This window comes from Leptodactylus fuscus, chromosome 6 (genome assembly GCF_031893055.1).
Source record: "Leptodactylus fuscus isolate aLepFus1 chromosome 6, aLepFus1.hap2, whole genome shotgun sequence".
In the NCBI taxonomy this organism is placed as follows: domain Eukaryota; kingdom Metazoa; phylum Chordata; class Amphibia; order Anura; family Leptodactylidae; genus Leptodactylus; species Leptodactylus fuscus.
In genome coordinates this window covers 152,890,794-152,914,786 of record NC_134270.1, presented here as the reverse complement: position 1 = coordinate 152,914,786, position 23,993 = coordinate 152,890,794, and the positions used below count along the sequence as shown (strand labels likewise).

At 44.9% G+C, this 23,993-nt stretch overlaps 1 protein-coding gene across 3 annotated transcripts in view; it reads left to right on the top strand.

The window, feature by feature from the left end:
• The window catches only part of VWA1 (von Willebrand factor A domain containing 1), a 51,763-nt gene extending 28,116 nt beyond the window's left edge, over positions 1-23,647 (top strand). Inside the window, exons 2-14 of one of the 3 annotated variants that reach the window (XM_075277592.1) lie at positions 3,627-4,193; positions 7,259-7,537; positions 8,502-8,777; positions 8,929-9,204; positions 9,507-9,779; positions 10,832-11,101; positions 11,692-11,955; positions 12,409-12,684; positions 13,333-13,599; positions 13,929-14,204; positions 16,733-17,005; positions 17,488-17,757; positions 20,307-23,647. In XM_075277592.1, the coding sequence (XP_075133693.1) occupies positions 3,627-4,193; positions 7,259-7,537; positions 8,502-8,777; positions 8,929-9,204; positions 9,507-9,779; positions 10,832-11,101; positions 11,692-11,955; positions 12,409-12,684; positions 13,333-13,599; positions 13,929-14,204; positions 16,733-17,005; positions 17,488-17,757; positions 20,307-20,347 (3,608 nt within the window). In that variant the 3' untranslated portion in view covers positions 20,348-23,647. The remainder of the gene's footprint in view (positions 1-3,626; positions 4,194-7,258; positions 7,538-8,501; positions 8,778-8,928; positions 9,205-9,506; positions 9,780-10,831; positions 11,102-11,691; positions 11,956-12,408; positions 12,685-13,332; positions 13,600-13,928; positions 14,205-16,732; positions 17,006-17,487; positions 17,758-20,306) is intronic. The other 2 variants (XM_075277593.1, XM_075277594.1) reach the window with 2 other exon arrangements.
• The last annotated feature ends 346 nt before the right edge of the window (positions 23,648-23,993 follow it).

Genomic DNA, 23,993 nt, shown 5'->3' with positions numbered 1-23,993 from the left:
GTGACAGCACCTATCAAAGAAGCAGCACCTATCAGGGAGACAGCACCTATTAGGGCAACGGCGCCCATCAGGGAAACATTACCTATCAGGGTGACAGCACCTATCAGGGGAAACAGCACCTATTAGGGCAACGGCGCCCATCAGGGAAACAGCACCTATTAGGGTGAAGGCACCTATCAGGGAGACACAGCACCTATCAGGGTGATGGTGTCTATCAGGGGATATATGTCATTGGATTATTCAGACCTGGTGACAAGTTCTCTTCAATAAGTGCCTTGTTTGTAAGCACCACAACTGACTAAGGTGCGAGGAGGACCACTGGGCACTGCCCTAATTCCTGGATGGTCAGCTCGTACTTGCATCTCCTTGTAACATACTGAATTGTATTACATAGTGAGATGATAGTCCAGGCACAGCACTGATCCGGCACTTCACTGATAGTCCATCATTTTATTAGTAAGTTATTATAATGCATATATAGAAGAACGCCAGCGCAACGTATAACATCAATGCCGCGCACCCTGGGGGCAGTTATGTGTTTTGATGCTTTCTTTTGTGTCTTTTCTAACCATGTAGCATAAAATTTCTCCTGCTGCAGTACTACTCACAGCCTGTGGACAGGTGTGGCGCTGTTTTAGGAACACAGTTTTTATGTTTCTTTTTTAATCCCGGACATCCCTATTACCAAGAACAAATTACTAAAGAGCGGCGCAGCATACACGTGATGTGTTAACCCCACGCACATGAGTAAGCAGCAGACAATGAACCAGTTATAGGTCACACCTCGCACCGGCGTGTCTGCCAGACTGACACTTCCACAGGTCTCTTCAGGCCAAGCTGTTTTTAATCTCTGGCAGGATGTGTCTGTTTTTGCCAGAGTTCCTGGGTGTGTCGGCTTTATTGGCACACTTTTGGCTTGGAATGTGTTTGCTCTTGTTCTTTTTAACCCTTTGAAGGTGCGCTCCAATGTCTACTGCGGAAACCGTCATAGAGTACAGATCTGAACTTCTGAAAGGGTACGTCCCCTAAAAAACTTAAAAGGCATCTTCAGTAAAAGTTCTACTCTTGAAAAAGTTGGACGACTACCAATATGACCTTGAATATGGCTCCCACATGGAGACTTTCTAGGACCTGGCTAGTAATGAAGACATGGGGATTGTAGACATGTCTTGAAGGGTTGATGGCTTATCCGTAAGCTTGGTCAACATTGTGTGATCAGTAGGGGTCGTACGCCCAAGACCCCAAACATCAGGAAGGTGTAAGAGATAACAATGGTGCACCATACAATAGTGAATACAGGGGTGGAGTACACCATGGTTGGCCAAATGTGGGCTCATCTGTTATGGTTGTGCAACCGTTAGTCACATTATCAATCCTGTCGCCTCCTGCATTTCCCAAGAATCAGGAGGGGTGGACTATCAATGTACACAACCCCTTCAGTTTTGGATCCGACCCAAGTGCCCATATTTTTGCATCCATTTTGCATTTGCTTCTGATCAGTGTGTCCTTTCTCAATATCTATGTTGCATCTTTTTTCCATGCGTATGATCCATTTTTCTGACCATTTTTTTTCTGTCTCTTGGCAATGGATCAATGAAAAATAGAAGACAAAAAGAGCCGTGTGAATGGACGCTTAGTGTGCACCGATTGTCTTTCTGCCTGCTCCGACCACCTGCAAGCATTGGCACATTACCAATTTTTGGGGGTTATCAGTGATTACTTCCATACCTAAAATATGACTACCCACTTGTGTGCGCCCCTCGTAGAGCATACGTGTATATTTGGTAAAGTATGGTTTACACTGCCCTGCCAAGACAAGAAGTTGCAGAAAATCCAGATGGAAATGTATATAGCACAAATCCTACTTATTGTAAGTCAGTGTTTGCTCTTGGACTATGGCAGCGTCAAGCACCATCTATTCAGCGGCTTTTACAATAGGAGAGGACTTTGTTCAGGTTAAACACCAACTCCGTTCATATAAAAGAAGATCATTCCTCCCCCACCATACTCCGAGGTAGATGTGTAATAGAATATTGAGTTTTTGGGGTCAAAGGCCAGGTTTGTCAGATTTACACGACATTTTATGATGCGCAGAATTACTGAAGGATGAGGTAAGACTCCGAGCTTAAGAGATCTGTGTCTACAATTATGTCTGTCAAAAGACCTGCACGTGGCTAATCTGACAGTCCTGAAATACTAGAAGATATCTAGGGAATTCAGATACAGGTGTTAGCTATGTATGTCATCTGACCTTTCTGAATGTAGATGAACCTAAGAAAGATGACATATCACCAAACATCCTCCTGATCTTCTAATTCTGATCATCCCTCATTCATAACAATGGACATCAAACACAAGAGGGCTTGTGAGGTCCTACAGTACAATGAAAGAAGACAATCCACTTGGGCGGATGTTGGGCACTCAGTTTTACCTTGACATGGCGGATCACTTCATTCATGACAATGGACTCCAACCCCAACAGGGCTTGTGAGGTCCTACAGTACAATGAAAGAAGACAATCCACTTGGACAGATGTTGGGCACTTAGTCTTACCTTGACATGGCGGATCACTTCATTCAGGACAGTGGACTCCAACCCCAACAGGGCTTGTGAGGTCCTACAGTACAATGAAAGAAGACAATCCACTTGGACAGATGTTGGGCACTTAGTCTTATCTTGACATGGTGGATCCCTTCATTCATGACAGTGGACTCCAACCCCAACAGGGCTTGTGAGGTTTTACAGTACAATGAAAGAAGACAATCCACTTGGGCAGATGTTGGGCACTCAGTCTTACCTTGACATGGTAGATCCCTTCATTCATGACAATGGACTCCAAACCCAACAGGGCTTGTGAGGTCCTACTGTACAATAAAAGAAGACAATCCACTTGGACGGATGTTGGGCCCTTAGTCTTATTTTGACACGGTGGATCCCTTCATTCATGACAATGGACTCCAACCCCAACAGGGCTTGTGAGGTCCTACAGTACAATGAAAGAAGGGTATCCACTTGAGCCAATGTTGGGTATTCAGTCTTATCTTGACATGGTGGGCTCAAGGATGTAAAGTCTGATCATTTATACAATTGTAGGTTGGATTGAGCAGCTGTCTCCCTTCTGTCCCTTATAGTCAATAAAGCTCAAGAGCAGCCCACCCCCCTGATATCATTATATTTCTGTTTTACTGACAAATTCTCACACTATAAGACTATCTGCCAAGGCATTTTCCAGGGTAATGTTGAGGTTGGGGTTTGAGCATGGTTTCATACTTGACTATGGTTCTCAAGTAGGAGGGTAGGTCTTGAAGTTGAAGAATAAGTTAGGTAAGTCAGATTTTTTGAAGGTTTATGGAAATCGGCCCCAAAATTCTGCCGACACAGAAGTAACCGGAAGCATCTGGGTCTTGTCCCTCAGGCACCAGAGCCTCAGTGTGACTTTGCACTATCCATAGCTGTATTCCACCAAAACACAAAAGTAGACATTACTGAGGATGAGCGTAAAATCCATATGCAGATTTATGGTATAACATTGGGCCGCCATTAAACGGGGTTGACTGTTTATAATGCAAATTTTTGAATAATTTTAAGTTTTCAAGTGTATAAATACTTTTCTTTTTGGTTTTCAGATCATTCCAGCTTTGTCCCAGACTCAGAAGGTGATCTTTTCTTTCTACTGGACAGTTCTGGAAGCGTCACCTATGATGAATTTGCCAAAGTCAAACATTTCATTGGGGATCTTCTCCAACCTTTCAAGTTTGGTCCACAGCACGTTCAAGCTAGCGTTGTTCAGATCAGCACTGATCCTACACTGGAATTCAACTTGAACCAATACAGTTCTAGTAAGGATATCCAGAAAGCTATCCCGAAAATAAGACAACGCATGGGAGATACAAATACGGGCAAAGCTATTGATTATGTGAAGAAGAACCTATATGCAGAAGACTTTGGTTCTAGGGCTGATGTCCCAAAAGTTCTGGTGTGGGTGACAGATGGATTGTCCACTGATGACATCTCTTCGCCAATGAATCTTCTCAAGGACATGGGGGTTTCAGTATTTATTATTTCCACAACGGGTCGAGGAAATTTCCGGGAGTTATCTGCTGCCGCTAGTGAACCAAATGAGAAATTCCTACAGTTTGTAGACAAGGATGATCTAGGCATTATTACCAAGGAACTGCGAGACTCCATCATTGGTACGTAGATCTACCTAACACAGATTATGGAGAACGGTGAAACCTCTTTGAGACGACCCCCAAAATTGCAGTAAAAAGTAGTCTTAAAGGGGGGTGGTCTTCTCAAAGAAAATGGTTGGTATGGAAAACTGAAAATCATTGCAGAAAATGTGTCTTGGGTAAGGTCTTCTCGAAGAGGTTTCACTGTATGGGTCTGTTCACACAGAGATCACACTGACTTCAATAGGAGCGGTTTGCTTCTTTTTTCTGCTAGCGTGATCGCATTGCGGTTCTTGCCGCAGCGCTTTGAAGAGAAAGTTCACAGAGTTTTCCTCCACGGACTTTCTCTTCCCATTATATCTACGGGAAAGCCGCCGGCGTTTTCATCGATATAATTGACATGCTGCGATTTGCAAAGCCGCAACGGCTTTACAAATCGCAGCGTGTCCACACTGCGTTTTTTTCCCATGAATCCCACCCACTTTGCCTGCACTGTACAACGCCGCGACTTTTCCTGCAGCATCTCTGCTGTGGGCTAACCGTGGCGTTTACGTCCTGTGGGGTCCCGGCCTAAAACAGGGTATTTTATAGCATTGAGATCTCCATGTTTAAAGTGCACCTACATAGAAGTGAATGGAGAGAGTCACACATGTGCGCACACCTCTACCAGGCAGTAGAAGGAACCGCCATTCTGGAGATAAGTTTGGGGCCGTGAGATGGGACTTTTCTTGCCGCTGATTTTCTGCAGATGTGATCCCAGCCTTACTATGATGTTTTTCCATCGTATCTATTTATATATTTAGCGGAATAGTGCCAGATATAGATTATGACACAACAGCAATTTTTATCTTTAGACCCGAGCAGACACGCCTGTGAGTACGCGATACAGATCAGATTTTTATAGCCCTGGCTCTGCTTAGTTGTCTATGACATGGCAAGAACAAGGACCAGCTAAATACAGACACTCCTGAGTCACTGGGAATATGGGAACCCTACAGCGTCTCACCTGTGTCCATGTGTTATAGTTACAGACAGCCGGTCACTTATTCATGTTCCTGCCTCCATATCTACACACAACAGATAGGATGTCCTATATGACATAGACTGGCGTGTCACCATATATCAATAGCAAAGTCATACCTCCCAACTTTGGGCTCCACCTACTTACATATTGACTCCGCCCATTCCCATCCATTTCTCATTGGATACACCCTGCACCCCACATCTCTCCCCTCAAAGTATACCCATGCACCCCACATCTCTCCCCTCACAGTACACCCATGCACCCCACATCTTTCCTCCACTCACAGTCAACCTTGCACCCCACATCCCGCCACAGTACACCTTGCACCCCACAGTCCACACTGTACCCCATAACTCTCCCCTCACAGTTCACCCAAGCACCCCACAGTACACCCATGCACCCCACATCTCCCCCACACACAGTACATACTGCACCCCACATCTCTGCCCCCACAGTACACCCATGCACCCCACATATCACCCCCCATAGTACACCCATGCGACCCACATCTCTCCCCCTACCTACAGTCAATCTCGCACCCCACATCCCTCCATAGTACACCCTGAACCCCACATGTCCTCCCCACATAGTCCACCCTGCATCTCACATACCCCCCCTCCCCCCCCCCCCCCAGTACCTTAGACCACACATCTTTCCATCTCTTGCTGCGTTGTATGGGATACAAAGACACGCCCACCTAGTCACGTGACGTCTGATGTCACACAGGTCCTTCTGAGTACAGGAGTGAAGCTTTGCTGTAATGCTGTAAGCTGTGCAGGACTGTGGCACAGCAGTCTAAAATCGGGACTGTCCCGCGGGATGCGGTACGGTTGGGAGCTACGGCAAACTTATGGTTTGCTGAGAAGCAACTGACAACCAATATGGCTGCACTTTCCATACCTTGCTCTACCAACCAGGAAACTGTTCGGTCTGGGTCATCACATGCCAGTCCTAATATGTGAGCACTGGTGGCAAATGTGCCAGAATTCTTTTTTTGGAACGTGCCAAGTAGGTCCGATAACGGACAAAGTGCAAAATTTTTTGTCATTCTTAAGCCATGTTCTAATGTTCTACGCACTGAAACGGTAACTTTAATACATTTCTCCATTGATTCGGTCACCCAATATATAACTAAGCCCTACAGACAGGTTAGGGTCACCTGAATCACACAGCCCTTTCCCTTTGGGCCTCCATTTTGCTTACAACAATGAAAGTGTGACAGTCAAAGATACTACGCCATAGTTATATACGGCTGTAAAAATGACATATGCCGTCAGGTTCAAGCACGGGATGGGAAAGACATGACTGACGTATGTGCACCGACTTGCAGATACTAAAAGCATTCCTGTAAACTGGGACCTATAGCTACACCGACAAAGCTCATGGCGCAAATTCCTACTCCTACCCGATTGACAGGTTTATGTCAGGATCTGTCTTTCCAATGGGCAGACATTTTTCTGCATTGCTGATGGATCCACATTCACATACAACACAAGTCCATGGCGACAGGATACTACAGGTTAGACATCCTGTTACACCGTCCTGATAGACATCCATATACTTCTTTATACAAGGACGCAGGATATTCAACAGGATGAAAAAAACTTGGCTTGGAAAGGCAGCCTGCCTGGCGGGTATAATACGCAGTCGGTACAATATGCAGAGCGTCAGAATAACTTGGACACAGTATAAAGTTATATCAAATATAAAAGCTCCAGGCGTGTAATTATTCTAAAAAAAATGCAATATCTCAGCCTTGTTTTTTTTTTTGTTTTTTTTTTGCTTTTTTTTTAACGAGGTTTATTTATTTCTACAACCCATTTTAGTGAAGTATATTAAATCGTGAGTACGGCGAAGACCACGAAAATAAAGCCATTTACTCTATGGAGGAGACTCCGATATTTCACGAAGGAGAATCTTCGCTAGAGTCAATGCTGCCATCTTGTGTCTATTTTGAAGTGTTACATATCTAGAATAGTGGACGCCTTAAGTGGAATTGGGAACACGAAAGTGAACCTAGCCTAATGTAAATTACATATATTACGTATATTTCATATTTCAGAACTGATCCAAGCAAAGAGACTTCAAGCAGTGAATATAACAAACACCAGCTTCCGAGTGACCTGGCCAAGATTACTGTCCAAAGATATAGGACATTACGTTTTGGAGTACGCACCGGTAACTGACGCAAGCAAGAAGATTCATCACAATCTGCATGGGGATCAAACTAGTTTGGATATTACAGGGTTAACTGCGAATACTGCTTATAAGGTCACACTGTACCCCGAGTCCAATATTGAATATTTCCAGCTCCAAACCATAGAAGTCTCTACACTCCAAGGTAAAATGAATGTTGTTAGTGCTATAAATGTTATATTACTAGTCTCCACTTGTCAAGGTGAAATATATGTGATACTACATAGTGCCCAGGTAGATGAATGGGGAACCATGGAATACATGGCCAGGAATAGAGCGGGAGATGCTGCTTCTTAATGGCTTTCTGGTCGGGCTCAGATATATGGGGCACTCTTCACCCCCATGATGAACAAATGATCTCAGGTTACAGCCCCAGAACAAAGTGCTAGAAAATAGGCACAAAACCCCATTGCAGGCAGAGACCTGAGGTTCAGGCCTTGGTCTAGTCCAGGAGGTCAAAGATAAAGCCAAATCAACGAGAGAGTATAACCAGGAGATCAAGCCAAATGTAGTAAACTGTGGAAACAGTAGAAAACAAGGAAGGTACTGGGGGTAAAATCTAAGAACATAGAGCCAGAAAACTATGGCAATCACAGGCAGATAATAAGTGTCAGAAAATGGTTAACATATCATGCCTCAGCCTTAGATTGGATGCTAAAGTAAAGCCCTGTTTGGCTTTGCACCTCAAACCATTGACTGGCTCAACAGACCCTGCCAAAGTTTGACCCGAAGGTGTAGCAACTAGAGATGAGCGAACACTGTTCGGATCAACAGCTCTCATAGAAATGAATGGAAGCACCTGGCACGCAGACTTTGCCGGCGGCTGGCCGCTTAACCCCCCCGTGTGCCGGCCGCTTCCATTCATTTCTATGGGAGCGTGCTGTGAGCACTGTTCCGAACGGCCGAGCGGCTGTTCCGAACAGTGTTCGCTCATCTCTAGTAGCAACCTTAAATCGACAGTCTTGTGGCAGATCCTGCACAGAATCTTCCACCTGCAGCGTTGCATATAAGAGAATGGCAACTGCTTGGACAGGGATTTATTGGCTGAGACAATCCATGAGAAATACTGAATTTACGAGATCCGGAACCTGAATATTTTCCTATTTCAGAAGTGAAAGAAGAAAGGCAGCTGGTGGCTCAGAATATAACTACGACAAGTTTCTGGCTGACATGGTCGAGGTTATCTGGCGATACAGGGGTGTATGTTTTGGAGTATTCACCACTGTCTGACCCAAGGGGAAAGTTACAGAAGAGGACATCGGTGGAGGAGACTAGTGTGGTCCTTAGCGCTTTAACCCCAAATACCACCTACCAGGTCACACTCGTACCTGACTCGAATGACCCAGATATTCAACCTGAAACCATCCAAGTATCTACACTCCCAGGTACGTCCATGTTCCGTGTAGAGCGCTATTGGTCTTTGCTCCATTATATCAGAGTGTGTTGCTCTTAAAGGGAAATAGAAGGGGAGAGGGCCCATAGGCTATATTGTAGCCAGTCAGCGCTGTATTAATCTACCATACTCTGGTTTTACAGATTACATCCAAGCAAGAAACCTCCAGATCTTCAATGTCACAACCACCAGTTTTACTACCACCTGGTCCAAGTTAGTAGGTGACACAGGACGTTACTTTCTGGATTATGCTTTGCTGTCTTATCCAAGGAGGAAGACAAGGAAGACATTGTATGGCGACCAGACCAGCGTGGTGGTCAGCGGTTTAACACCGAACACGACCTACCAGGTCACATTCATTCCTGAATCCAAGCTGGAGGCTTTACAGTCACAGGTTCTCCCGGTCACCACCTTACCAGGTAGGTAGGCAGATTACTATAGTCATGAATAAGTACACAGCACCTAATGCCAAAGACTACCCTGCTACTGCTCCCATCAATGATAACTACTGGTTTGGATACCCATGATCAGATAGGGGGTTCCAGGGTAACATAGGGGTCCACCTGCCATATGGGTTCTGGTTCTAGAACTGACATGTCCATTGAAATCAATGGGGATCACAGATGGGCGTGTCCTCAGGAGTTATTATACATTTCATGGCCTCTACGAAAGAAGGCTTGACCACTTGTTTGGCCCTTACCTGCCTCATTTTCTATTACAGACATGATCAAAGCAAGAAATCTACAAGTCTACAATATCAGCTCAAGGGGTGTTTATTTAACCTGGTCCAGATTAGAAGGAGATACAGGACTTTATACAGTGAATTATGCCTCAACGTCCCAACCACACGTCATATCAAAGATGACATTGTACGATGAGAGCAGAGCCGTAATAGGAAACCTCAGACCCAACACCACATACGAGATCACCTTCATACCAGAATCCAACATGCCGCACATCCAGCTACAGACGATAGAGCTCACTACTCAACCAGGTAAGACGCCATGGGGAGACGTGTTACATGTAGACAGATTATGTGATGTCCTGTGATACAGTATATGTGATGTCCTGTGATACAGTATATGCGATGTCCTGTGATACAGTATATGTGATGTCCTGTGATACGGTATATGCGATGTCCTGTGATACAGTATATGTGATGTCCTGTGATACGGTATATGCGATGTCCTGTGATACAGTATATGAGATGTCCTGTGATACGGTACATGCGATGTCCTGTGATACGGTATATGTGATGTCCTGTGATACGGTATATGCGATGTCCTGTGATACGGTATATGTGATGTCCTGTGATACGGTATATGCGATGTCCTGTGATACGGTATATGCGATGTCCTGTGATACGGTATATGCGCTGTCCTGTGATACGGTATATGCGCTGTCCTGTGATACGGTATATGCGATGTCCTGTGATACGGTATATGCGATGTCCTGTGATACAGTATATGTGATGTCCTGTGATACGGTATATGCGATGTCCTGTGATACGGTATATGTGATGTCCTGTGATACAGTATATGTGATGTCCTGTGATACAGTATATGCGATGTCCTGTGATACGGTATATGCGATGTCCTGTGATACAGTATATGTGATGTCCTGTGATACGGTATATGTGATGTCCTGTGATACGGTATATGCGCTGTCCTGTGATACGGTATATGCGATGTCCTGTGATACGGTATATGCGATGTCCTGTGATACAGTATATGTGATGTCCTGTGATACGGTATATGCGATGTCCTGTGATACGGTATATGTGATGTCCTGTGATACAGTATATGTGATGTCCTGTGATACAGTATATGCGATGTCCTGTGATACGGTATATGCGATGTCCTGTGATACAGTATATGTGATGTCCTGTGATACGGTATATGTGATGTCCTGTGATACGGTATATGTGATGTCCTGTGATACGGTATATGTGATGTCCTGTGATACGGTATATGTGATGTCCTGTGATACAGTATATGTGATGTCCTGTGATACAGTATATGTGCTGATATTGATCCATCCCTACAGAACACACGCGCACAAGGAATTTTCAGGCTCGGGACATCACACATACAGGTTTTCTCTTGACCTGGACGAGGCTGCCTGGAGATGAAGGGTATTATATATTGGAGTATGAGCCCATTTCTGATCCAGGGAGGAGACAACGAAAAACTGGGCCTGGAGATGAGACCAGTGTGGCTGTGAGCGGACTAAGAGCAGATACTATGTACCGGATCACATTGGATTACAGTGCAAGCTATGCTCTTCCGGAAGTCATCATGGTTGCCACTCGATCAGGTAGGTGTATGGTTTCTTCAATGAGATAGAAACACTTATACTGGTTAAAGGGCAAGTGGAGTTGATAGTAGAAGCAGGATCCCTGTCACTTGTAACCAACGAGGCTGAGGCCCCACGTTACGGAAACGCAGCTTTTTTTGTTGCAGATTTTTCTGCGTTTTTTTGAGCCAGGAGTGGATTGAGCAGAAGGGAGCAGTATAAGAACTTCCTATATATTCCCCATTACTTCTGTAGCCATTCTTGGCTTTGGTTCAAAAAACTTAACAAAATCTGCAACAAAAAAAGTTGCATTTCCGCAATGTGGTGCCTTAGCCTACATATGCTGCTTGTTACCAGATCAGTGGGGTCCGACAGGAAGAATGGACAGCTCCATTTTCTGGTGGTGGCCAGACTAGGTACTGCAGATCAGCTCCCATTCATTTGAGTTCAGATCAGTACACAGAGAACAGCGCTGTCTGCTTCCTGCTCCATTCTCTGTGTATCCGCTGCTAAGGAGAGCTGATCAGTGTGGGTGCTTGGTGCCACCATGCATGTTGTATAATAACTTATCCAGATTTCCATCACTAATAATGACTCCATTTTGTCTTTAGAACCTTTGAAAAGAAATTTCCAGGTCATTAATGTAACAATGACAAGTTTCCAGTTGTCTTGGTCCAGACTTCCTGAAGATTGGGGAAATTATATTGTGGAATATTTCCCCATTTTGGATCCAAGTAGAAAAGTACAGAAGACTTTATCAGGGGATGTGACTAGTGCGATATTTAGTAACCTGCCCTCCAACACCACCTACCAGGTCTCCCTTCTCCATGAGTCCGGGGTCCCATATGGAAGTATTCAAGTCTCTACTCTCATAGGTAAGTATACGGGGGATGGAGGAGGGGCGTCGTATTGATTTATTGGGGATATTCTGTAACCTAAAAGTGAATCAGGTCATTTATAATCTGTTAATTCTTGTAAAAATATTGCATTTCTCATCACGTGCATTCATTAGCTGCATTCATTTTACTGGCTTCAGAGCTAAGAATTCCTTGCTGGAATTTGTGAAAACTGGTCACACACGATTGCCATAAAAATTCAACCAATGTGTCCACTGTTCATAGCTGTTTTAATCCATGGTTGTTGGAATATAGACTAGCTTAGAGGGATTAATAATCTACTGTTTCTAATAGTAACCAGCAGAATTATAAACGCAGCTCTGAGGTATAATCCAGACTGTAATTGGGGTCATTATGGGATGTTTAAGTGGACCTCACATAAGATCCATCTATATAAATACATCATTGTTATCAAATACTTCATGTTTGCAGATCCAGTTAAAGCAAGAAACCTGCATGTCCTGGACAGAACGTCTACAAGTTTCCAGTTTGCTTGGTCCAAGTTGCCTGGAGATACAGGGCGATATGTGCTGGAATATGCCCCATTGACGAACTTAAGCAAGTCCGTACAGGAGGTTTTATATGGGGAGCTGACTAGTATGATACTCAAGAACCTAACCCCGGATACCGTATACCAGGTCACCTTTATCCCTGACTCCAAGGGGCAGTTTAAACAAGTGCAGTATATCCGGGTTTCTACCCTTCCAGGTTTGTTTCTGTATCCTTGTATATGTCTTTGTTTGAGCACCGTGCACTAAGCCTAGATTTATGCAACCAACAGGTCAAACTGGGTCCGTGTGAGTGTCCAATTTCATGGCTTGACCAGTATTCCAGGAGAGGACGCCTAGCAATGGAGTTATCTATGATGTTATGAGTCAGAAGTGTAACTTGAGGGGTGCAGAGGGTGCAGAGGATGCAGTCGCACCGGGGCCCATAAGCACTGGCATCAGTATTGAGATTGCAGCTTCCATCTGGCCCATAAACCAAGGAGACCCCCAGATTACCCCTAACCACACTAAGGGGGATTAAACTCCTTAGCACCCAAAACCATCACTATCAAGAATTCACTGTAGGGATGAGGTAGGGGGCCCGGACAAAAGATTGCAGCGGGGCCCACAAGACTGTATAATCCGTGCTGTCCTATAGGGTCAGTACAGGATAAGTAACACAATGACAGTATATACCGTAGTATCAGCAGATCCCGGATTATTAGACATTGCAGAGTCACATACATGTGGTGAGGAAGTAAAGAGCTGACACAGTCGTCTTCATGTGAACCTCAGATGTCATGAGAGATGGCGCGACTATATAAATAATACATCATGATGGTTACCAAGGACTTTTATATGTTTGCAGATCCACTTAAAGCAAGAAACCTGCATGTCGTGGACAGAACGTCTACAAGTTTCCAGTTGTCTTGGTCCAGGCTTCCTGGAGATTGGGGCAATTATATTGTGGAATATTTCCCTATATTTGATCCAAGTAGAAAAGTACAGAAGATTTTGTCAGGGGATGCGACTAGTGCGATGTTTAGTAACCTGCCCTCCGACACCACCTACCAGGTCTCCCTTCTCCATGAGTCCGGGGTCCCATATGGATCTATTCAAGTCTCTACTCTTGTAGGTAAGTTTATGGGGGATGGGGAAGGAGCGTCGTATTGATTATTGGGGATACTCTGTAACCTATTCTTGCCCTTCCCCCTCTCACGCCAATCATAAAAACGGGAGACACCTGAATACAGTTTGTGATCAAATCTCCTCCCATGATAGTACAGTATAGCGCTATCATTCTTTTACCTTGAAGGGTATAGTCTAAGATATGGCTGCTGTAATAATTGCATATATAGCAATATAGCAGATCGCCAGGTGAGCCTGGCCCAGAGTACGCTTGTCATAACCAAACTATGTGAAACAGGGTAACAATGTAATAACCATAATTATATACCTTCACAGACCTGAACCTGAAGAGGGCGCTATATGCCCGGGATATTACAACATCAAGTTTCCAGCTGGCCTGGTCAAGGATGCCAGGAGACAAGGGACCCTACGTAGTGGAGCTCGCATTAGTATCAGATCCACGGAGGAAACTTAGGAAGACTTTGTCCCTTGACCAGACGAATATGATATTTAGTCATTTAAGCCCAAATACCCAGTATCAGGCCACAGTGTTCTCTGAGTCCAATTTCCACAATGTCCAACCACAGAGCGTTCACCTCTCAACACTTGAAAGTAAGTAGCAAGAGTGGTTATATGGGAGCTTGGCAATGCTAGGGAAGATGGAACCAGTAAGGTAGTAAGAATGTTATCAGCCATCACTATGGCTATGCAATATATTTACATATAATATATGCATGAAATATTAAAGGGATTTTTTTTTCTTTTTTTTTTTTTAAAGAGAACCTTTCGCCACCTCCACAAACTCCTTTCCTGAGCAATCAGTGCTGTTAGTTTTGGTGCCGGATATGATAAATAGACTCTCTAATGCCAAGAGAGTGGTGTCAGGCAGGAGTAGGCAAACAGTGAGATTCTGATCACTCCTGACTTAGACAGGCCCACTTTATAGTAGAAGCCTATATATCATATCTGGTACCAAAACTAACAGCACTGATTGCTTAGATATGGTGGGGCTAGGTGGGAGAGTGGCTGAAAGATCCTCTTTAATCCTTAATCATCTTTAGTGATTCTCTGTGATTTGTCTAATGCCTGGCATGTGTTTAGAATTAATTGTACTTTTGATCATATTGAAGGGGTTTTCCAGGATTAGAAAAACATGCCACTTCCAAAACCAGCAACTCTTCTGGCCACATGTGATGTCTGGTATTAGAGTAGGTTCACACATAGGAACAAGCCATTTGCCAGAATCTACCCCCAAATCCGCAGCAGATTTTGCCCTGAATGGGACGCAGAGATTACAGCAGAATGTTGAAAAAAATGTGTCCTGCTCGATCTTGCTGAGGATTCCGGGGCTGATTCCGCTCAGGATTCCATGGCTTATTCTGTGAGGATTCCATGGCCGATTCTTCTGAGGATTCCGTGGCTGATTCCGCTCAGGATTCCATGGCTTATTCTGTGAGGATTCCATGGCCGATTCTTCTGAGGATTCCGTGGCTGATTCCACTCAGGATTCCTTGGCTGATTCCACTCAGGATTCCGTGGCTGATTTCGCTCAGGATTCCGTGGCTGATTTCGCTCAGGATTCCGTGGCTGATTTCGCTCAGGATTCCGTTGCTGATTCCGCTCAGGATTCCGTGGCTGATTCAGCTCAGGATTCATTGGCTGATTCCGCTCAGGATTCATTAGCTGATTCTTCTCAGGAATCCGTGGCTGATTCCGCTGAGGATTCCGTGGCTGATTCCGCTCAGGATTCCATGGCTTATTCTGTGAGGATTCCATGGCCGATTCTTCTGAGGGCTAGTTCACACGGGGACATGGACGCTGATTTTGACAGCAGATTTTGCGGCCAAATCAGCGTCCATACAATGTCCACACTATGTGAACTGCTCCCGCCGCGACCATCGCGGTCGCGGCTCTCACCTCCGCTGTCGGCTCAAATGAATGAGCCGACATGGAGGGTGCTGCGGCTGGGCGGAAGCCGCGGCTCATCGCGAGCGGCTTCCGCCCGAAAGATAGGTCATGTCGCTTCTTTTTCTGCTAGCGAGCTAGCAGAAAAGAAAAAGCGAGCAGTTCACATAGGGATACATTGTATGGACGCTGATTTGGCCGCGAAATCCGCTGTCAAAATCAGCGTCCATGTCCCCGTGTGAACTAGCCCTGAGGATTCCGTGGCTGATTCCGCTCAGGATTCCGCGGCTGATTCCGCTCAGTATTCTGTGGCTGATTCCGCTCATGATTCCGTGGTGTATTCCACTCAGGATTCCGTGGGTGAATCCACTGAGGATTCCATGGCTGATTCCACTGAGGATTCCTTGGCTGATTCCGCTCAGGATTCCGTGGCTGATTCTGCTCAGGATTCCGTGGCTGATTCCGCTCAGGATTCCATGGCTGATTCTTCTGAGGATTCCATGGCTGATTCCGCTCAGGATTCCGTGGCTGATTCCGCTGAGGATTCCGTGGCTGATTCCGCTCAGGATTTATTGGCTGATTCCGCTCAGGATTCATTGGCTGATTCTTCTCAGGAATCTGTGGCTGATTCCGCTGAGGATTCCGTGGCTTATTCTGTGAGGATTCCATGGCCGATTCCGCTCAGGATTCCACGGCTGATTCCGCTCATGATACCGTGGTGTATTCCACTCAGGATTCCGTGGCTGATTCCGCTCAGGATTCCGTGGCTGATTCCACTGAGGATTCCTTGGCTGATTCCGCTCAGGATTCCGTGGCTGATTCCACTCAGGATTCCGTGGCTGATTCCGCTCAGGATTCCGTGGCTGATTCCGCTGAGGATTCCATGGCTTATTCTTCTGAGGATTCCGTGGCTGATTCCGCTGAGGATTCTGCTGCTCCCTGAGCCTAATCAGCAGCAGAAGCCACAACAGAACGCGGATCCTCTCCATCGGCATCCCATCACAGCAATACTGAAGCCGATTATGGCAGCATAAAATGAAGAAGAATTTCTCTTCATTTTCCGCTGTGTGAACATACCCTTACACTTCAATTTACTTCACTTTACTGAATAGCAATAGCAAGCACAATTCATGGACAGGTGTGACGCTGTTTCTAGAAGAAAGTGGGCATTTTTTCTAATCCCAGACAATCCCTTTAAGTGTATAATAATTGATTGATATTTTGGTTATTTACAGAACTGCCTTCTCCATCCCACATCCTAATATCTGACCCCACTGCACACAGTTTCCGGGTGAGCTGGGGTCCCAGTCTTGCCAGTGTCGCTGGATATGAAATACAATACGGACCAGTCCCCAGTAATACAGTACGGTCCTTGCAGGTGGACAGCAGGGTGAACAGCACTGTTCTGGAAAACTTGAAGCCCAATACAACATACCTGGTTACAGTGTCTGCCATATTTAAATCTGGTGGCGAAAGAACCTTGTCGGCCATTGCCTGCACCCTTCACAGTAAGTCATTGCGTACAGCCATACAAATTTATCATGAGCTCTAAAAGGATGTGAGTTATTGGATTGTCCATATAGAAGGATGGAATATAAATGAAAACATAAATGGAGGCCTTGTTCACATTAGGTCGCAAAATTAGCACCAGATTCCACCGAATGATCGGGCCTTTGGGGCTCCTTTCTGATTTCCTTTGATGGCGGCCGCTCTGGGTATTGCCCTCTGGTCCACTGGAGTGAGAAGAATTATGATACACAGCCTTCCACTGTCAGAAAGGTGAAAATGACCCTTTCACAGTAAAAACAGCAGTTGGTCAGCAGCATATAGTCTTATCAATGTAGTGGGGGCAACTGTGCTACCAAACCCCCCCTAAATTTTCCACTATGAAGCAATAAGAAATAAATTGGTAGTGAAAGTGGACAAAATGTCTGCATTTGTTTCCATGATAATCTCAGGTGTCGATATTATTTTCCCGTTTTTTTTTCAGACGACACAAAGGTAAAGTACCTGAACATCAAAGACCTAGGCTTCAGCAGTGTGAAGGCCTCATGGGGGTCTGCAGATGGAGAAGTACAGGGCTATCGTGTCCGCTGCCGCAGACAGGCAGGCCGCTCCTCGGTGATCAGTGTAGCTCCGCAGACGCACAGTGTATATCTAACAGACTTGGCAGAAGGAACCATGAACAAGATATGTGTCATGCCTATTTATAAGGATGGAAAGGGGAAAAACCTGTGCCGGAAGATTCAGATACAACCAGGTAGGTAACAGAACCGGTAGCTAGTCCTGACACTGCTCTGCCATGTATGATGCTAAAGGGAGGCATGATGATAAAGGGAGTGCCCTCTATTGGATGTCTTGACTGAGACTCTGTCTTCCTAATTACATCATGGAAGATAGACTTGCACATTCTCAGTGAGCGCCCTCTATTGGTGTGCATACTTGAGGCACTGGCTTCCTAATTACATCATGGAAGTCAGATTTGCATATTCTTCCCATGTTCCTTTGCACAGTGGAGCGCTCATGGCTTAATAAGACTCCACTCACCTAAATGGTGGTTCTCTCCCTAGGGATTGATGATATCCCCTCAACCCTGTCTAAGCCTCTCACCTCACCTCAGATCAGTCCTCTCTGCACCAAGCTGATGAGATGCAAATACGTTGAAACAGCTGTCCTTGGCTGAGAGACTGTATCTGGTATAATCCCAACATCATTGCAAACAAAGGCCTCTGAGAAGGTCGGCATGATGTTAAAGGGAGCGCCCTCTCTTGGTGTGCATACTTGAGGCACTGGCTTCCTAATTACATCATGGAAGTCAGATTTGCATATTCTTCCCATGTTCCTTTGCACAGTGGAGCGCTCATGGCTTAATAAGACTCCACATACCTAAATGGTGGTCTCTCCCTATGGAGTGACGATATCCCCTCAACCATGTATTATCAAGTGAATGAACTGACCTGCAGTACCTGGACTGGCAACTGCACAAAGATAGCGCTGTCTGCTTCCTGCTACATTCTCTGTGTATCAGCTGCAGAGAACAACTGATCGATGGTGGTGTCAGTTGTCAGACCCCCACTGTTTTGATATTGATGACCTATCCTTGTGGCCATCAATATTGTTAACCCATAAAACCCCTTGAATTCTCCCACCTAAGACGATACTAATGAAAGGTTGTAGTCTCCACCACCTACCAAGTTTTTGCTCTGGCCAGTGATGCAGGGGGTGGACGATGGAAGGTAAAGTGATGCTGAATCATACAAAAGTGGGGGAAGTGAAGTGACAACTGCTCTGACCATGTTTCTGACTTAGAAGGCGGTTGTCACTTTTAGGGTAAGTTGACATGGGGTTCTTTGGACCGCAACCTGAGGCGGAGGCCGCCTCAGGTTCCGGTCCAAAATACGGGTAACTGTGACTGGATGCTGGTGCAGTAAACCGACATCCAATCGCACACTCCGCTCCGGATTAGCCCCAAATGAATGGGCCTAGTCAGGAGGAGGGAGTGTCTTCAGGCGGATGTCACGAGGCGAATCGGACTGAAAGAATGAGCAAGTCACGGAACAAAGGGCCCCCGGAAAAAAAGAACTGACCGTCTCCCATTGATTTCAATGGGAGCCGTCTTTTTGGTCAGGATTTTGAGGCGGATACGGCCTGAAATTCTGACCAAAAAAACCCTGTGTGAACTTACCCTTATAAGCCAAATAATTTATTGGATTCACAAAGTCAGATTAACCCATTTAGTACCTCAGCTATGGCTACTAGCACAGGGATAGATCTGTCACTTTAACCGTTTGTGTCCCGGCTATCATGCAGAAGTTTCCCCCAAGCAACAAACTGCTAAATATAGAAATCATTTAATACAATAGAAAGAAATGGATCGGAGTCTTCAGCCAACCTTAATAATATTGAGTGACTGTAGCCAGGAAGGTTAGAGATTGTCACAGAGCGCTCTGTCCTTGAGAATAGACTATACAGATGGAAAGCAATAAGCAATTATACTCAGTGTTCAATACGATTAGCGATCGAGCCGTATCCTTGACAAATGCTGACGGCTCAGGCCATGAATCTCTATCTCTGCATTTAGCTAAATGCTCTACAAGAGATTCTCAAAGTGGAGATGATTTGATTTCTGCAGATGATCGGACCCAACGTAAAATGGCGGCCATGCGTCATTCATGGACGATATAGACGGTAAAATGCAACTGGGTTGAATCGGGTTAGTAAGAATCATGGTAGAGATCTGTATCGATCTTGATGCAGCAGCGGGGTCAAAATTCCAAAGAGATCACAATTGCCGCCATTATTATATGGGATACTATGATGTTAAAGGGGTTTCCAACCCTTAATAATTGTTTCATATTCATGGTCCATCCTTAGGATAGGTCCTCACTATCTGATCTGTAGGGGTCCAACACCCAGACTCTGCAAAGATCAGCTGTTCCAGAAGCCAGAGGGCCCAGGCAGATATAGCAGTAAAAAAGTGGTTACCTTATGAAACCCATGGACCCCGTAGACCGGGGTAGGGAACGTACGGCTCTCCAGCTGTTGCAAAACTACAACTCCCAGCATGCATACTGGCTCTGCTGTTCTTGGAAGTGAATGGAGCATGCTGGGAGTTGTAGTTTCACAGCAGCCAGAGAGCCGAAGGTTCCCTATCCTTGCCGTAGACTATAATGCGATCCACAGATGCGGACACAATTGCAGTCATGTGTCTTAGGCCTAAGCGCCTGTGCCTCAGTGCAATACTATATTACATCAGGACATCCTTAAAGACACCTTACAGCTATTGACCACATACTCATTTTTCTTAAGGAACATTAGCAAACAGCTACTCGAGGACATCGGCTCGGTAAAAGGAGGTTAAAGAGAAGCCACGGAGGCCGCCATGAATGGAGCCACATAAATGGCACAAGCTCTACAGGATGAGAAACCTGAGATGTTTCTGCAGAAGAAGTGCAAAGCCCCACGAGAAGAGCTTGGCCATTTAGGACTCAAGAAAGGAGGAGATTATTTTGGGGTAACCCATTTTACCATCCCGCGTGGTCAGCGAGATCTCTAGTGACTACAATGAACCTGTGTAATTTTCTCATAACCACTTCAGACTGTTCCTAACACAACCATTTAAAGGGGATCTCCAGGACTGGAATATGTGGCCATCAATATCGGATCACCTGTCCGGAAAGGGCCGAGTGAGTGCTGCTTCCTTACTATTAGTGGTGGCAAAGCGCCATACTCTTAGTGGTGGTTGCCCCTGGTATTACAACTCTGGTCAGCTCAGTCCCATCCAAGTGGCAGAGTTACTGCCAAAAGCCTAAAGCTGTGCCTGGTAAACAGTGAGTGGGACCACCACTGATCTGATATCGATGGCCCCTCCTATGTATACACCATCAATTGTCTAGTTCTAGAAACCCCTTTTTAACCTTTAATGTCAAATGGAAGAAAGAGACTGAACACAAGATGGAGGTTTACCTGCTGTATAAAAAAAAATGGACGTCTTGCTGCGACTTGGATCTAGGAAATGGTATGGGTTGTGGTCCTAGCAGAAGCAAAAGATTTAAGGGAGTCTGTCAGCAGGAAAATGGGTATCAAACTAATGACAGTACCTTGTAGGGTTGTGTCTACACCTTCCAAAGATGTCGTTCTTATTCTGAATTTTATGAAAATGGAGCTGTGATAGAGAATAAGAAAGGCATCTTTGGAAAGTGTAGAAGCCGTCCTACTGATATTCCTGCTGACAGACTCCCTTTAATGTTGTGTGTCTTCATATGAATGCAAATGAGGAGATTTGTTACAAGAGGAAAAAAATCCTGTGTTTGGGGACAAAACCAGTGGATGGTAAGTACTACCGCTATACACCCCCACCCCAAATCACAGGCCTAGTGCAGTAATACAAGAAATGTCAATGGAACCACACACTCAATGTAATGTTAGTCAAGGTGCTAGACACAAAGGGGTGTCCAACCTGGGGCAACACGGTGGCTCAGTGGTTAGCCTTGCAGCGCTGGAGTCCTGGGTTCAAATCCACCAGGAACAACATCTACAAGGAGTTTGTATGTTTTCCCCATGTTGGCATGGATTTCCTCCCATTCTACAAAGACATACTGTACAAAATATACATTGTGATCCCTTTATGGGGCTCACAATCTACATTAAAAAAATAAAAAAGGGTTCTCCAACCCGTAATCCAGGATACCGAGTGGAGTAGACTGGTGCAGCGAGAATAATCCCTGCAGGCCTCCTAGTCCATCTCATTTCAATGTTTAGGCCTTGTTCACATGAACTTCAAAAACGGCCATGTGATGACCATTTTTTTGACTGTTATCACAGATCTCTCAATAGACTTACCGTAAGTCTATGAGGAATTAGTGAAAAGGCGTCTCAGAAGGATGCAACATGGCGTGAAAAAAATGGCCGCTCATCCTTTCTTTCCCGGCCATAGTGTGCTCTATAGCAGACATATTTATCACCCACTGGTTTCATTCTATATGGATGTATTATAGCAGTCCTTATTTAAAGGGGTTTTCAGGCCCCAAATGCACATTTCATACTGATCTGTGGGGTCCAACTCCTGCACCCACACAGATCAGCTGTTCCAGCATCTATAGCAGTGGATGGGGAGCGGAAGCAATCGGCTACTATTCATGTAATAGGTTCGGAGCTGCACCGCTATACAGTGTATGGGGTTGCATCCCTGTGCCTATTACTTGACCAGGAGCAAACTTCACGCTGATTTAGGATACGCTGTTGTGTGTGTACATGAACAATTCTACTATATCTGTCCATTATATGGCTTGCGTCACCAGAAGCCTCTCTCTACAGATGTTCCCTCCTTCTCTTTTCTCCATAGATTTAGACGGGCACCAGCAGTAACCCGAACTATCTCAGCCCGGCCTCACCATAGACATATATTACCAGTATTAGTATTGCTAAGAATGAGTGATGATTGTGTAAGGAGAAGGAGAGGACTCTGATAAGTGGAGAAAGAGGCATTTTTCTGTATTGCTAAATTTCTTATCACTCCTTGTATTATTGAATTGTGGAAAGAAAAAAAAAATATGATGGCTGCCCTTTAACTCTTCACTCGTCCAGGCTGCTCTCAAATTCACATTAACCTTAGGTCTCCACAGAGAGATTACTATTGTGCAAATCTAATGTTTCTTTATGGAAAACAGAAAAAACCTGCATGCAACTTTGTGACCATCACGAAAAAAAAATCTGACAATGTCACACACTTTGTCACAAAGTTGCTGACCATTAAAAGCACTAAGGTCTGTTCACCATTACGGTAATCTCATCCTATGTCTGTCCTAACAAGGTCAAGGTAAAGTTGAACTTAAAGGGAGTCTGTCAGCACAAGATTGAGATATAACCTAATCCCAGTACCTCGTAGGGCAGTCTATCACCAGAACCCAGCCCTATAATAACCTATCTGGGTTTACATGCTGGGTTTTGGTGACAGACTCCCTTTAAGATGGCATACTCCTTATAAGATGTATTTGACTTGGTCCTATCTGCAACTATTAAAGTGTACTGCTGCATTGGTTCCAGAGCAAATGTCCTTATCGTACAGAAGGTCAAAGAGCATGGACCACAAGGGGGCAGACAGACCGACATGTTACAGGACCGGCACAGAGAACACGTCATGTGTATATCCAGTGCATGGCCTCACTGCCTGTAAACATTGGGGGTTGTGATAACTGGAAGCCGACAGCTGTGATACATGTCCTGTGATATAAGATAATTATCGAGAACCACTACATCCTTTTCTTCTGCCATGTCACCTTTCCTTTTTGTTATATCTGTACTGTATTCTTAAAGGGATTTTCCACAATAACAGAAAACGGTGTTTTTTTTCTTTTTCCAAAACTAGCGCCACTCCTGTTCAAAGGTTACATTTGGTAATGCAGCATAGCCTAATCCAAATGAACAAAAATTGGCCTATAAAGCCGAACCTTTTTAACTCTGGACCCCGCCCCTTTAATGTATACCTCCAATTTGGAATGCTGGGGGCATAAAAAACCACTAGGAAAACCAATTCCCTGCAGCTTCCTGTAACCCCTGGACAGCCTGTAGACATTTTTGTATTTTAAGTATTTTTTGCTAACTTTTATATTTGTTGCACAATAAAGTGTTAACAGCGGGTTGGACAAGAACAGTGATATTGTCAATTTTTTTAGTATAAATTTGACAAGAAGCTCATGAACCCATTCATGCATTCAACAGTAGTAATGGTCTACGATTTCCACCAAACCTAGCCATGTAGTTTGACCTCACTGAATATTTGACCTACCTATTATAATGATCCTGTTTACTCTCATGCAGCATATAAGAGAGAATTGAAGTGTACCTGTAATACAGATAAAGAATCTAGAACTTTCCTCAGGCAGCTGGATATGTATACTAGCATAGTGCAGGTAGGGATCTGGAGGTCCCTGCAGTGAAGACCAGACCCCAAATAGGGGTTAAAAAAAGGGATCCAGTTATTAAAAAGTAATTTTT